This window comes from Ceratosolen solmsi, unplaced genomic scaffold, assembly GCF_000503995.2.
Source record: "Ceratosolen solmsi marchali unplaced genomic scaffold, CerSol_1.0 scaffold10, whole genome shotgun sequence".
NCBI lineage: Eukaryota > Metazoa > Arthropoda > Insecta > Hymenoptera > Agaonidae > Ceratosolen > Ceratosolen solmsi.
The window spans coordinates 17,500,342-17,512,961 of record NW_011948412.1 but is presented as its reverse complement, the minus strand read 5'-3'; the positions used below and the strand labels follow the sequence as shown (position 1 = coordinate 17,512,961).

The window sequence follows — 12,620 nt, the reverse complement described above, 5'->3', positions numbered from 1 at the left end:
CTTAAAGCCTTATCTTGATATTTTGTTTTTATTTTAATTTTGATAAGAGAAATTTATGTATTTCTTAGAGGTTATCTAAGTGATATTTATTTTTTATTAATAAAATAAAAGAAGTAAATTGTTTACAATATAAAGTAAGTTTCAATTTTTATAATATACTAATTTCCTTATCATTAAATTTATTGCTAAACTCCTTTGTTTTTCATGAGATATATTTTATTATTAATAATGTTTAATATTTTTTGTAAGGTTATTGAATTATATAAAATATCAAAAGATTGTAATTAAATTTTAACAATGGATAATGGACTTTATAGAAATATGATCATTTCTGAACTTAGTAATGTAAAATCTGATTTTGTCAAGACAATGAATCTTGAATGTGTCGCAAAAAATTCAAAACTTTCTTCTAGTAAAAGGAAGGATGGTAATGCACTATACTATAAACTGAAATTTTTGGAAAAAGCATTTAAGAATTATACAGAAAGCATAGCGTTGGCTCCAATTGATTCAGAAGAGCTTGCATTTGCTTATGGTAATAGATCAGCTTTGCTAAAATTTCAAAAGAAATATAATGAAAGTATTTTGGATATTGATAGAGCACTTGCAATAAATAAAACTGATAATTCACACAAATTAAAGCTTCTGTATCGCAAACTTCATTGTCTTGAAGCACAATATTCGCTTAATAATGATAAAACATACAATGAAATTGTGAATTTAATTAAAATTATAGATGGAAACAGTTTTAATATTAATATTTTATACAAAGTAAAGGATATGTTAAATAATCTTAGCAAAACTAATCTTGAGAAGGTGCAAGAAATACCTGAACATATACAAATTTTATCTATTAAAGAAGATCAAAATCCTTTTGATTTTGTAAAAATTCAATATAATAAAAAATTTGGCAGGTGCCTGGTGTCCACTTGTGACTTTAAACCTGGAGACATTATATTTGTAGAGAAAGCTTATTTAAAACTTTTTGAACAAGTTAAGTTTGTAAATTATTGTGGCCATTGCTTCTCGAAGTCATGGACAAATATACCATGTGACTATTGTAATTGGTGCATGTTTTGTTCTGAAGAATGTAAAAATTTGGCTTGGAAGAATTATCATGATATCGAATGTATAACTATTTCACATTTGCTAAATTATCATAAAATTAATAATTCTGATTTCCTTAGTTTGAGAAGTTTACTTATAAGAATAAAGGAATTAGGTGGTATAGAAAATTTTAAAGCTGATAATTTAGAGTTTGTTGATGTATCTATAGGTAATAAATTGATTTTACCCATTTTAATAAATTGATTTCAATAGAATACCATGTCTAGTCAGATTAGAAAAAATCTAATTTTTGAAAAAATTGAAACTTATAAATTTATAAAATAAATATATCATATAATATATCTAAAAGCAAAATACTGTAAAAATAAATTTCAAAATATGACTGAATTTTTTTGAATTATGGCAAGACATGAGTTTATTTAATATCATTAATAATAGAAGTTTTATTAATAGAAAATTAATACAGTACTTTATTTAATATCATTAATAGAAAATAATGTTATTACTGTAATGATCATATGATCATTTATTAATCACTACCTTAAATCGTAATCAAAATTCTATTATATTTATTAACAATTACTTGAAATTTATCAATACAATATATTTCAGATAATAACAGATGCATGCAAGAAGCAAAATATAATTTTTTAAAATCACAAATAGTTAAACCAGTAGATAATTCTTATAATACAGTTAAAAATAAATTTTTGACTGACTATGCTATTACAGCTGTTAAAATGTTAATTATTTTAACAAAAACAACATCACTCTTTAAAGAAAGTGGGGTAAACAAATTCAGTAGTATTAATGACTTACAAACAAATCAAGATATTTTATTTATTGGCTCAGTATTTCTAAAACTTAGAATAATAAGTGAACACAGTACTCACATAGTAAGATAATATAGTTTTAATTTTTCCTTAATTAATTATGATTCCATATATTTATAATTAAAACTTATTATTTTGTAGATTCATAATGAAAAATCTGTTAATAAATTATCGAAAGACTATATGATTTGCAAAGCAGCTAATTGTTCTTTACAAGGAGCTTATATACCTTCAATAAGTTCCTCAATTCTTCAAAGTCATAATCCAAATACAAAAATATGCATAACAGGCAGTCAACAATTAATTGTTCTTGCATTACAGTCTATTCATCAAAATTCTCCTGTATGTATAATGAATTTCAAATAATAATTCATTATTATTTTTGACAAATATTGATTTTCACATCTTCTGAAATGTTTTAGTTATTTGTGTCATGTAATCCTTGGCTTATTCACCCTTTCGAAGATAATTCAATTTTAGAAAACACAAAATCAACCTGTTGTGAGGATTGCACACAAAAGTGGTCTAATTTGCTTCAACTATATAAAATGCCAACGGTAAAATTTAATAAAAATTGGTTTTACAATGTTTTTATAGTTTATTAATAACTAAACAAAACTTTTAAAATTTATTTATTCTTAGAAAGCAAACTTTTTAAAATAAAAGTTAGCCAAAGTAATGTTTATAAATATAACATTTTTAAAGTTTATAAAAATTCGATATTTTATTGATTTTTTAAATATTTAATTTTTGTTTACAAGAAGCTTGTACACTACCAATAAGTTCCTCAATTCTTCATAGTTGCAACACAAATATTTGATATTTTATTGATTGAGTTCTTCTGAAGTTGATGTATCTGATTAATTAAAAAAGTAAATAGATTTTATTTTTAAATATATATCTAATTTCTTTAAACTAGAATCGACTAATTGTTTATCAAATTTGTCGTAAATGAATAAAAAAATGCAGAAGTACTAAATTTTTTGAGAAATAAGACTTTTTATTCACAATATTAGAAATATTAATTTAAAATTTAAATATAAATTTATTATATACAAATCAAATGTAATCATAATGCTAGCTTACCTCCTTTTCAGAGTTCCTTTTATTAATGTAGCAAATTAAATTTAATATATTCAGAAATGTTTAAAAAAAGATTGAAATTATTGCACATAAATTATTTAACATGACATACTTTACATTTGTTATCGGTTACAAGAACTTATATGCAATTATTTCAATCATTGATTTATTTACTTATTTAAGTAATATTTTTTTAAATAAATACAAAAGTTACATGAATTGAGGTATATTTATGCTTTAAAAGCTTACTATTTTATAATATATGGAATGCACATATATAATTAAAATTTCTCAACAGGAAAAGCCATTTTTATATGCATCAACCTACAATCAAAAAGAATCAGATTTGTATGATGAAAATGATATGTTGGTGAGTCCGATTTTGAACGGCAAGAAGCAGCAATTTAATCAGTCAACAATAAGACGCTTATCTAAAGCCATAGATGAGGCTTCAAAATATTTAAATCAACCATCAGTTGTTATTTATGAATTACTAATATCTTTGAGCATAGTATTTAATAGGCTTTATGGTACAGAAAGAATATTTTAATGTAGTTAACTGTTATTCATATAGTTTCTAATTTTTGTCTTTTCAAATAATTGAATGACTTTTACGCGTTATTTATGAAATTGTGCCTAATAAGTTATAAGATAAACTGTTTATTCAAAGTTTTGTATATTGTTATAAGTTAATTTTCTAAAAAATTTATTACCATCATAATAGTGTACGATTTTATAAAAATAAATACATAAGATAAATAATTTGATATAATATTTAATATTATTTTTAAATAAACTCGATTGTTTGTAGTTATATTTCTTAATCTACCATACATTTTTCATTGTCTACTGTAGCTATAAATTAATATTTTGAAACATAACATAAATCTTTTTTATATTATTATATACAAAAGTATTAATAATGATATTTTGAGAATTATTTCCATTTAATATTTGTTAAGATTTTAAAAAATAAATTTTCAAGCACACCAGAATAGTAAGGTATAATACAGTAGACTTTTATTAGTTTTTAATGAATGTATTTTCATTTCATATTCAGAATTTGAATTATATAACGATTATAAATGAAAAGTTTTTGATATATCTATTATAAAATTATAAACTGTATGAGTCTTTTTAGTTGTATAATTTATATTATGATACATGTTTATTACATAACTAATGTGATAACTATTAATAGGTAAGTACAAAGATATATATCTTAAAATTATTATAATAAATATCAGGTATTTTATATTGCGTATCAAATTATTTTTAATTTAATTAAACAAAGTTAAACGATAAAAAAAGTTAATCATCTGCATTAAAAGAACTATAAATAAAATATATAAAGAAAATGAATTTTCGAATAAATAATATTTAAACTCATTGTTATGTTAAATAACTTTGATGGTATAGAAAAGTAATTATAAATGAATAAAATTTTATAAATAAAAAGCTTGTAGTTGTTATATTATTGTCTTCAATGTTACATTGAATTTCTATATTTATGCTTTATTTATGTATGTAATTATGCAACTTGTTTCAATAATTTAAAGCAATAATTAATTGTATTAGAATAATATTTTTTTCTGTATTTAAAAATAGCAGCAATGATCACTTATTATCTATGCTTTTAATTATTGATTATATTTTGTAACAATTTTGTGTGATTATTTAGCAATTTTTTTTATCACTGGCCGTACAAAAATTGGATAACTTAATTTAGTTTGCGTGTATAGTAGAATATTTTTCCATGGTATTTAAAAAAACTGTAGCATAATTTTTTATGTAATATTTTTTATATAATATTTTATGTAATAATTGTAAATCGCGCTAATCTATGAAAGCTTTAGCTAGTTCACTTTAACTTAATTAGCTATTTTCTTGATTCTCAAAATATTTTCAAATATGTTTGGAGGTATGCTTCAATAATTTATATTTTCTTTAATTCTTAAAATTTTTATAATATTTACATAAACAGAATTACGTAATAATTACTAATACAGTTAATATAATGTATACGGATTTGACAAAAATTTTGTCATTATCACATTTTATTAATGGAATTGCCCTGTCGTAAATGTAATGAGCAACTTTCATACGACTTTTTATTTTAAATTTTTAATTTCTATTAAAAATTAATTTTCATTTAGAATAAAGATTCTTATTTGTATACAGTTAAACTATCTACTCATACATCATTATTTTTAATATATATTGCTTTATAAAAATAATGTCGAGTAAAAAATTTTCTTTTTGGAATTTCAATTTAATTTAATTGAAGTTGTAGATCAGTTTAGACAAATAATTCAACATTTATATATATATATATATATATATATATATATGATTTATAAATTTTATAACTGAAAATATTGCCAAAAATTCATAAACGCCTTTTTTGGTTACAATTATTTATTTGATATTTAAAATATGAGTATCTAAATATTTCGAATTCAAGATTTCATATATATCTTTTGAAAAGAAATAATATAATCTTATGAATATAATTTTATGCTTACGTACGAATTATCAAACAAAATATTATATACAACTGATTTTAAAGTACAAATATTCTGTTTTTCTGGAACGAAAATGATCGCGATGCCAATGATTTAAAACGGAATAAATTTTGTATATAAAAGAGCTTTAGATGATTAAGATTTATGGCAGCAAATAAGGGTAATTTCTTTTTCAATAAATGAAAGCAATATGCACAACGATAAATGTACATTTTGAATTTATAAGAGTAACTGGATTTCTTATATTTTCGGTATCATTCACGAAATCGGTCAAACTTTATCAATAATCTAACGAATTAATATCTTTATTTCATTAATTAGATGAATAATAATAATAATAATAATCATGAAAACAATAATAATAATAATAACAATAATGAAAATAATATTGGTAATCTAGTGTTTACCAATTGCTTATAATTATTGGTAGAATAAATTTATAATTATTCCTTGTATAATGCTAATTAAAAGCGTTATAATAATTGTACTTTGAGTAAATCAATTACTCGGTACAAAAATAGGAACTGGTAATACATTAAGGACACTCGAATCTTTTCGATTTCTTGTAATTGAAATCCCATCAATCGAGTCGTAAGTTTCAAACGTAACGATGGGCACTTGCAATTTATCAGCCACTGTTCGATCCATTGGATAATGAAAAGACGTAAACAAGCTTCGAGCGCAGATCTCTGCGAATGTCTTCCCAACCCTCCTACACATATCCATTACGCACTTATTCAACGTCTCATTCGACTGAAAATTTAAATATCGGTGGAGTGGCGGCAGATACGTAAGTAACTCTTGGATTAGCCCGGGAATATCCGAGAATAATCGGACAGCGTTGAGATCTTGAGGCCGCGACTCGTAACGCTCAGCCAGGTAACCGGGTAAGCAAAGGAGAGGAACATCGGCTAATCATTATCAGCATCCCTCCCCACGCAGCCGCGAGCTCTCCTTCGAGGCGTGGGCCCGCATGTGGAGGGTCAGGGCACCTCGATGACAAAAGCCCTTATCGCATACCGCGCAACGACTCAGTTTCGTCCCCTCTCCCATCGTGTGTACTACGAAGTGTGTCTTCAGGTGAGCCGTCGTGCGGAACTTTTTACTGCATTGGCTGCAGCATATCCTTTTTTCTCTCTCCCAGCTCGACAGCACCTTCTGCTCACGCTTTAAAAATTACAATTTCATCTCTCGTTTTGCCTACATTCCTTTTATTGAGTCCCCGATTTTCGCTTCGATCTAAACAACCCGGCAGCGTACAGATTATTAAATCCCGGCATCTCGCTCATATATTGCACGTGGACAACGTCTTATTAAATTAACGCATAAATGACTCTAATGTCCCGTAAAAATAGTATTCGCAACAGCTGATGGTCGGGAGCAATATTTTAAGCCGCGAATAACATGCGATAATGGATTTCATACATTTCAATGATAATTATTTACGAACGATAAATCCAAAAGGCCCTGTCGATCCTATAATGAATACGAATTAATCTTTAAATAACTAATTAACTTCTAGTAATATTAATATTTTTATTGTCACCTAATGTCCGAATTCTTGGTTGAGCAAGATACCGGATAAAAGCATACGATGGGGCGTACAAGAGACTATATATTTATTGAATAGCCAATTAATTAGAGACGGTTGGTTGTGAAGGGAGCAGAGTAAAAATTTATAATGGCATTGCACGGGCAGCCCTGAGCAAACTAACGATTCAATGAAATATCTAAAACTTGATGATGAAAATTTATAGGTAACGTTAAAACACAAAAAAAGATAAAAGAAAAATAAATAGATAAAGGAATGGCCAAGAGGGCCTTCGAGAATAACACGATCACCGTGGTTGCTTTGAAAATTAACGGCGATGAACAAACGCCATACCTTTCGCCTTCTGCGAGGTGCGGAACCGATCACTGGGGTCATCGCCATCTCCTCGGCAATGGACGAGGCAATAGTTATTCTTGGATGCGTGCTCAAGGTATCGAACTCGAAGAAGCCATTGAAGCCGTCGGACTGAACGACGGAAAATGCCGAACCATCGAGTCCCTCGCGATATACCTTGTATACGTCCGGGTTACAGTATCGGCTGTGTTCGTTATCCAAGTCGACAACGGTCGAAGCCGGCGAGGAGCCGCTCTCGGCGGAACTTCCAGTCGACAGATTCCCCAACTGTTGGAAATCGGACATCTGCGTCTGCGGCTACGGATATTTAAAATAGTGATCATTCGAGATAGTGAGAATTTGAGAGAATAATAGTGACGTAATGCTGATGGAACACATCTTGTATCGCGCGAGCGTTTCGTTTTAATTTTCGAAGATTATTCGAAGATAGAACGAGTAAGGAACGTCTTTTCGATCAATGACAGTCTTATTATTTGCTTGTTTAAGCAAATAAATACCGATCTAAAGTATATTTATAAAATATAGCGTGTATGGAAAGGATGTCGTATGGCATGCATTAGTTTAAATGTTCTTAATAGCGAGTATTATTATTATTATATTATTATCTGCTTTCAAAAAACATTGAAAAATTGAACGAAAAAACATTGAACGAAAAAAGTTTTACAACCGTATTAATAATAATTTTCAATTATTTGTCTGAAGTTTGTAAGTTTTTCATTAAACATAACAAATTGAGGTGATGTGCAAAAAAAAACAAAGTTCGTATACTCGTATGGAAATTGTTGTATAGTTTAATTCTATATATATATATATATATTTATTTGCAGTAGTAGAATGTGTGTTAATTACCGTGTGCGAAGCGCCCAAGGGATCGTAAAAATTTTGTAGACTAATGATTACGGGCGCGGAGGAGTCGGCGGTCGCCAACTCAACTATTTGACTGCTATCATAATTGAAGAACTCGAAGCTGTTCTCGTTATTATTGTTATTGTTTTCCTTCTCCATAGTCTTAATGGCCGTAGTGCTTTCCATAACATTGTTGATCATTCCCTCGATCAGATTTGCGTATTCGTAATTGTTGTTATTATTGCTGGCGTGATTGTTGTCGTTGTTGCTATCGTCATTATCACTTATGAGCTTTTGAGTCTCCATTAAAGATAATTCATCGCTCTTAATGGCATTCGACGTATCTGATGAGGCGAGTTGATCAGCATTGACAATTATTGGCTGTTGTTGAAAGATTGAATTCCCTGATTAAAAAATTTTATTTTATATATGAAAAAACATTGCGATTTCATATGTATATAAATATAGCCTTTTATCGGAGTCTCGTAATTATGCTCGTGAAAAACTCTATGATTCGTCAATCGTATGCGATATATATAAAAGTATATAAAAAAAAATTTTCGTTAAAGCATGTGAATATAAAAAAAAAATTGTTTGTACAAATTGCCGTAGAAATTTATATTTTCAAATGTACATAAAGTATCAAATGTACATAAATCTTATGTACATAAAGGCCAATGTGTCCACCCAAATATAAATTAATTTTTATGTAGAAATTTGTAATAGTGTCTGAACAAAAATAATAACAATAATATTCTCCAGAGATTATTTAATTTTATATAATTAAAATTTTTTTATTTATTATAAATTATAAATTTATTTATTATAAATTAATTTTTTCATGAGAATAAATAATTTCATTTGATTGTTAAACTCAATTAGACACGGGAGTGTCATATTAATTATGCTTATTATTATTATACTCATATCGATAAAAAATGAAAAGTTAAGAAGCTGCGTGGCGATATGGAGGATCGCGTACAAGCTTGTGCTCACCGGTGTCGGGGCCTTGTCCCAGTGGATAGTCCCGGCCGATCATGGCAAGGTCTACGACAAGGCGCTCCTCTGCTCTGCTGGTGTTCGTCCTGCTCGCGTAGTCGACGATCTCGCAGCCGCCCATGACGCTTCGCAAGATGATGGTGTACACCGGCTGCAGGCCACCGAGACTCGCATGTAGCGGTGGCAGAGGACAGGAGCCCCGCGGGAGTTTCCTCGAGGCGTACGAACACCTGGTGACGGAGCTCATGGCCAGTTGCCGCTTCGACGGTTTGCGCGACATTTCCGGGTGTTGCGCTAAGGATCGGACGGGTGGTTAGTTTGGAGATGGGGATGTGCACATTGGGAAGAGCTGTAGGTATAATTGTAATAATCATTCGCACGACGTCATTCGTTATTGATGTAGATAGGTAGATAGACAGATAAAGTGATATATCGATAGTCAATACTTTGGCGTATTATGACTTGTATTTTTGCTTTCGTATAGGGGACTTTTATTCAGAAACGATTCTTAATCATTGGGGATCTTGTAAATAAATATGGTAATTAGTAGTCGTAAGTTATGCTTGCGAATAAACAGGCATAAATAAATATTTATATAATTGAGAAATAAATTATGATACTTTAATGAAAATTATAATTAAAATATCTCAATTTCAAATATTCTGTTATATCGTTAATTTTTTATTGAAAATTAAATAATTTTATAATGGTAGATATATTATAAATGTACGTTTATATATTTTTAGTAACATGTTAATAAATTTCTAACAATTGATGCATTTTATTAGCAGTATTATATTATACTCTCTCTCTCTCTCTCTCTCTCTCTCTCTCTCTCTCTCTCTCTCTATTCCTCTGTCTGTTTGATTATTATTAGAAAAAAAACTTGTTTTCAAATAATTCCATTCCTTCCTCACTCACTCACCCACTCACTCGTGCACACACGCGCGCATTTTACAACATCTTTTATAGAACATTTCATCATAATGAAAAACACAATATATAAACAAAAGTTTATATTAATTTAATTTTAAATAATTTTGTAAAAAACAGATAAATTTTGGAATATATAACTTTTGAATCAATCATAATTCTTACCCGCTATAGTATATTTACGTTTATATAACGATTAAATTACAAAAAAAAATTTTAATAATCACATCTATCCGCATATTTACGATATTACATAGCTTATCCGCATACTTACGAGTTTGATTAAACATTAATTTTTTTTTTTTAATACAGCACAATAAATACGTGAGTATTTAATCGACGATTAAATCCTGTTAAACTTTATATATGTACATATACATATGATATATATATTTCGAGCACTATTATCGAAAAATGAACGATTACTTCGAAATTATACCTATTCGAATAGATGGTCTCGTTATGAACTGAAAGATTCACAAGAAAATTTGATGCCGCTGATTCGCAAGTTTCTTACAGTTATGTAAATAACGAAGGAGCAGCTGATTTTCGTATCCCTGTACGAAATGGAGCCAAACTTAAAATCTTCTGAGAATTCAAGAGAGCTGTAATCAAACTACTAAATAACTTCCAAGAAGTCGTTATTATTTGTGTGTATATTAATATTGTTTGTCAGTGAAAAATATAAATAATCTATCATTTCTAAGAGATTTATCAAACATAAATCGATTTATTGGGCCATTAGTTATATATTGGAAGATAAATCAATAATAATATTACTATAATATAATACTGCTATATTTTATTTATTAACAACCATCCCAAAAAGTTCCAAAATGACAAATCCATTTTAAATGTACTATTACAGAACTTCTTATACACGTTAATATTTCTGTCTATTTGTAGCTCCAATATAATTGAGCGGTATCGATGAGACCTATATATTTCATTTTATGTATACGGTAGTTAATAATGCGTAATGAATTTGTACATTTCTTAAAACAAAAAAATCCTTTGTTTCCACCTTGTTGATAACTGCAATTACATATTTGTTGCAGTTATAGATATTAAAAAGCAAAGTCAATAAACAAAACAAATCAATCACTACACAAGTTTGAAAGTATGGAACCTCAATGAAAACTTTAATGAATATTTACATTAAAATAATAGTTATTACTACTTGTTAAATTTGCTTCATATTTATTACTACATTAAGTCATTATGATATTAAATTTATTCTATATATATATTTATTCATGGAGAAAAATAATCATTTGAACATATTTAATTCGATGAAAAAAATTGTTAAATTAACAATCAATTTTTTATATCTTATATCGAAGGTAATTTACGAAATTTGCATATGTATAGCTGTTTAATGCAAAAAAAAAAAAAAAAAAAAAAAAAGATGAGATTGACATGTGATTGAAATATTTAAAATTTTTCAAAATATGTTTGGATTTATTCATTGCCGAGTATAAACAGATAACCAAAACTAACAGTTAGTTGATATAATAAACCAAAACGTAATAATCTAAAAATATGATATTTTAAATCATAATAAATTTTTATTTTTTTAATCGACAGTTAACTAAGAATTTTTGTGTAAAAGTTTCTTCTTCAGATTCATTTTTATGTTTTTTATGTATAGATTATTTTAATTTAGCGGGTAACGATTTCTGCCATCTATCGGGTATAAGAGTAAATATAATAATAAAATATGAAAAATTTTCAGCCCCATTATGGTATTGTTATTATTATTTTGATACATGCGGCATTTAAAAATGTCGGACGCGGTGATCGTTGTTTGTAACTTCTTGACTTTGTTTTTCCTGTAAAAAATAAAGAACTATGGATGGATTCCTAATTAAAATATTTTAAAGATATTTCAAGCAAATTGTGATTTACCAAATATATATATTTAAATAAGTTCCTTATTTAAAGAATATTTAAGATGGTTATTTAATTTTGACAGTATAGCCAGTGTTTTATTTTAGTCTTTAACGTATTAAAATAAAATATTTATATCTTATTAAAAAAAATATTCATTGGTTACAAATTTGTGGTATATTTTATGGTATATTTTGGAGGAGAACAATTGTTCAGTGTTTAATCAATTTTGTTTACTTTTCATTGATTACAATCTTTATACAAATATAATATAAACACAAGTTAGTAACTTTCTTTATTAAACCAATAAACTATTGGTAATTTTATTAGATTTTTGTGAGTGATGAAAGTATTTTGAATGAATATTTGTAAATTTAAATAAGTATTGACTTGTTTGTCATAATTTTTTAATAGTTAAATAAAAATTCATTAATAAAAAATGAAAATAATCAATAATATTTAATAATTTGAATCATCCAACATTTATTTATTATATATATTTCAGTATTTTGTAATACCAAATTAAAATAAATTATT

At 27.1% G+C, this 12,620-nt stretch overlaps 3 protein-coding genes across 3 annotated transcripts; 1 reads left to right on the top strand and 2 right to left on the bottom strand.

The window, feature by feature from the left end:
• The first annotated feature begins 270 nt into the window (after positions 1-270).
• On the top strand, positions 271-3,640 carry LOC105365522 (SET and MYND domain-containing protein 4-like). Its single transcript, XM_011503718.1, has 5 exons — positions 271-1,276; positions 1,681-1,967; positions 2,049-2,243; positions 2,324-2,458; positions 3,283-3,640. Exons 1-5 carry the CDS (start codon positions 298-300, stop codon positions 3,532-3,534), a joined length of 1,848 nt encoding a protein of 615 aa, XP_011502020.1. The 5' UTR covers positions 271-297; the 3' UTR covers positions 3,535-3,640.
• A 2,643-nt stretch (positions 3,641-6,283) lies between these two features.
• LOC105361222 (zinc finger protein 431-like) lies at positions 6,284-7,714 on the bottom strand. The gene is made up of 2 exons (XM_011498335.1): positions 7,395-7,714; positions 6,284-6,676 (listed from the first exon to the last, which is right to left on the bottom strand). Exons 1-2 carry the CDS (start codon positions 7,698-7,700, stop codon positions 6,431-6,433), a joined length of 552 nt encoding a protein of 183 aa, XP_011496637.1. The 5' UTR covers positions 7,701-7,714; the 3' UTR covers positions 6,284-6,430.
• Positions 7,715-8,099: 385 nt separating this feature from the next.
• LOC105365511 (putative uncharacterized protein DDB_G0282133) lies at positions 8,100-10,825 on the bottom strand. The gene is made up of 4 exons (XM_011503707.1): positions 10,468-10,825; positions 9,258-9,554; positions 8,265-8,665; positions 8,100-8,111 (listed from the first exon to the last, which is right to left on the bottom strand). The coding sequence occupies exons 1-4, from the start codon at positions 10,481-10,483 to the stop codon at positions 8,100-8,102; spliced, it is 726 nt and encodes a 241-aa protein (XP_011502009.1). The 5' UTR covers positions 10,484-10,825.
• Between the last annotated feature and the right edge of the window lie 1,795 nt (positions 10,826-12,620).

Coding starts and splice junctions, on each gene's coding strand:
- LOC105365522 (XM_011503718.1), top strand. CDS start 298: ATGGATAATGGACTTTATAGAAATATGATCATTTCTGAACTTAGTAAT. Junction 1,277..1,680: donor GTTTGTTGATGTATCTATAG/GTAATAAATTGA, acceptor AATATATTTCAG/ATAATAACAGATGCATGCAA. Junction 2,244..2,323: donor CTATTCATCAAAATTCTCCT/GTATGTATAATG, acceptor GAAATGTTTTAG/TTATTTGTGTCATGTAATCC.
- LOC105361222 (XM_011498335.1), bottom strand. CDS start 7,700: ATGTCCGATTTCCAACAGTTGGGGAATCTGTCGACTGGAAGTTCCGCC. Junction 6,677..7,394: donor CACCTCGCAGAAGGCGAAAG/GTATGGCGTTTG, acceptor TAATTTTTAAAG/CGTGAGCAGAAGGTGCTGTC.
- LOC105365511 (XM_011503707.1), bottom strand. Junction 8,666..9,257: donor GGGACAAGGCCCCGACACCG/GTGAGCACAAGC, acceptor TTTTTTAATCAG/GGAATTCAATCTTTCAACAA.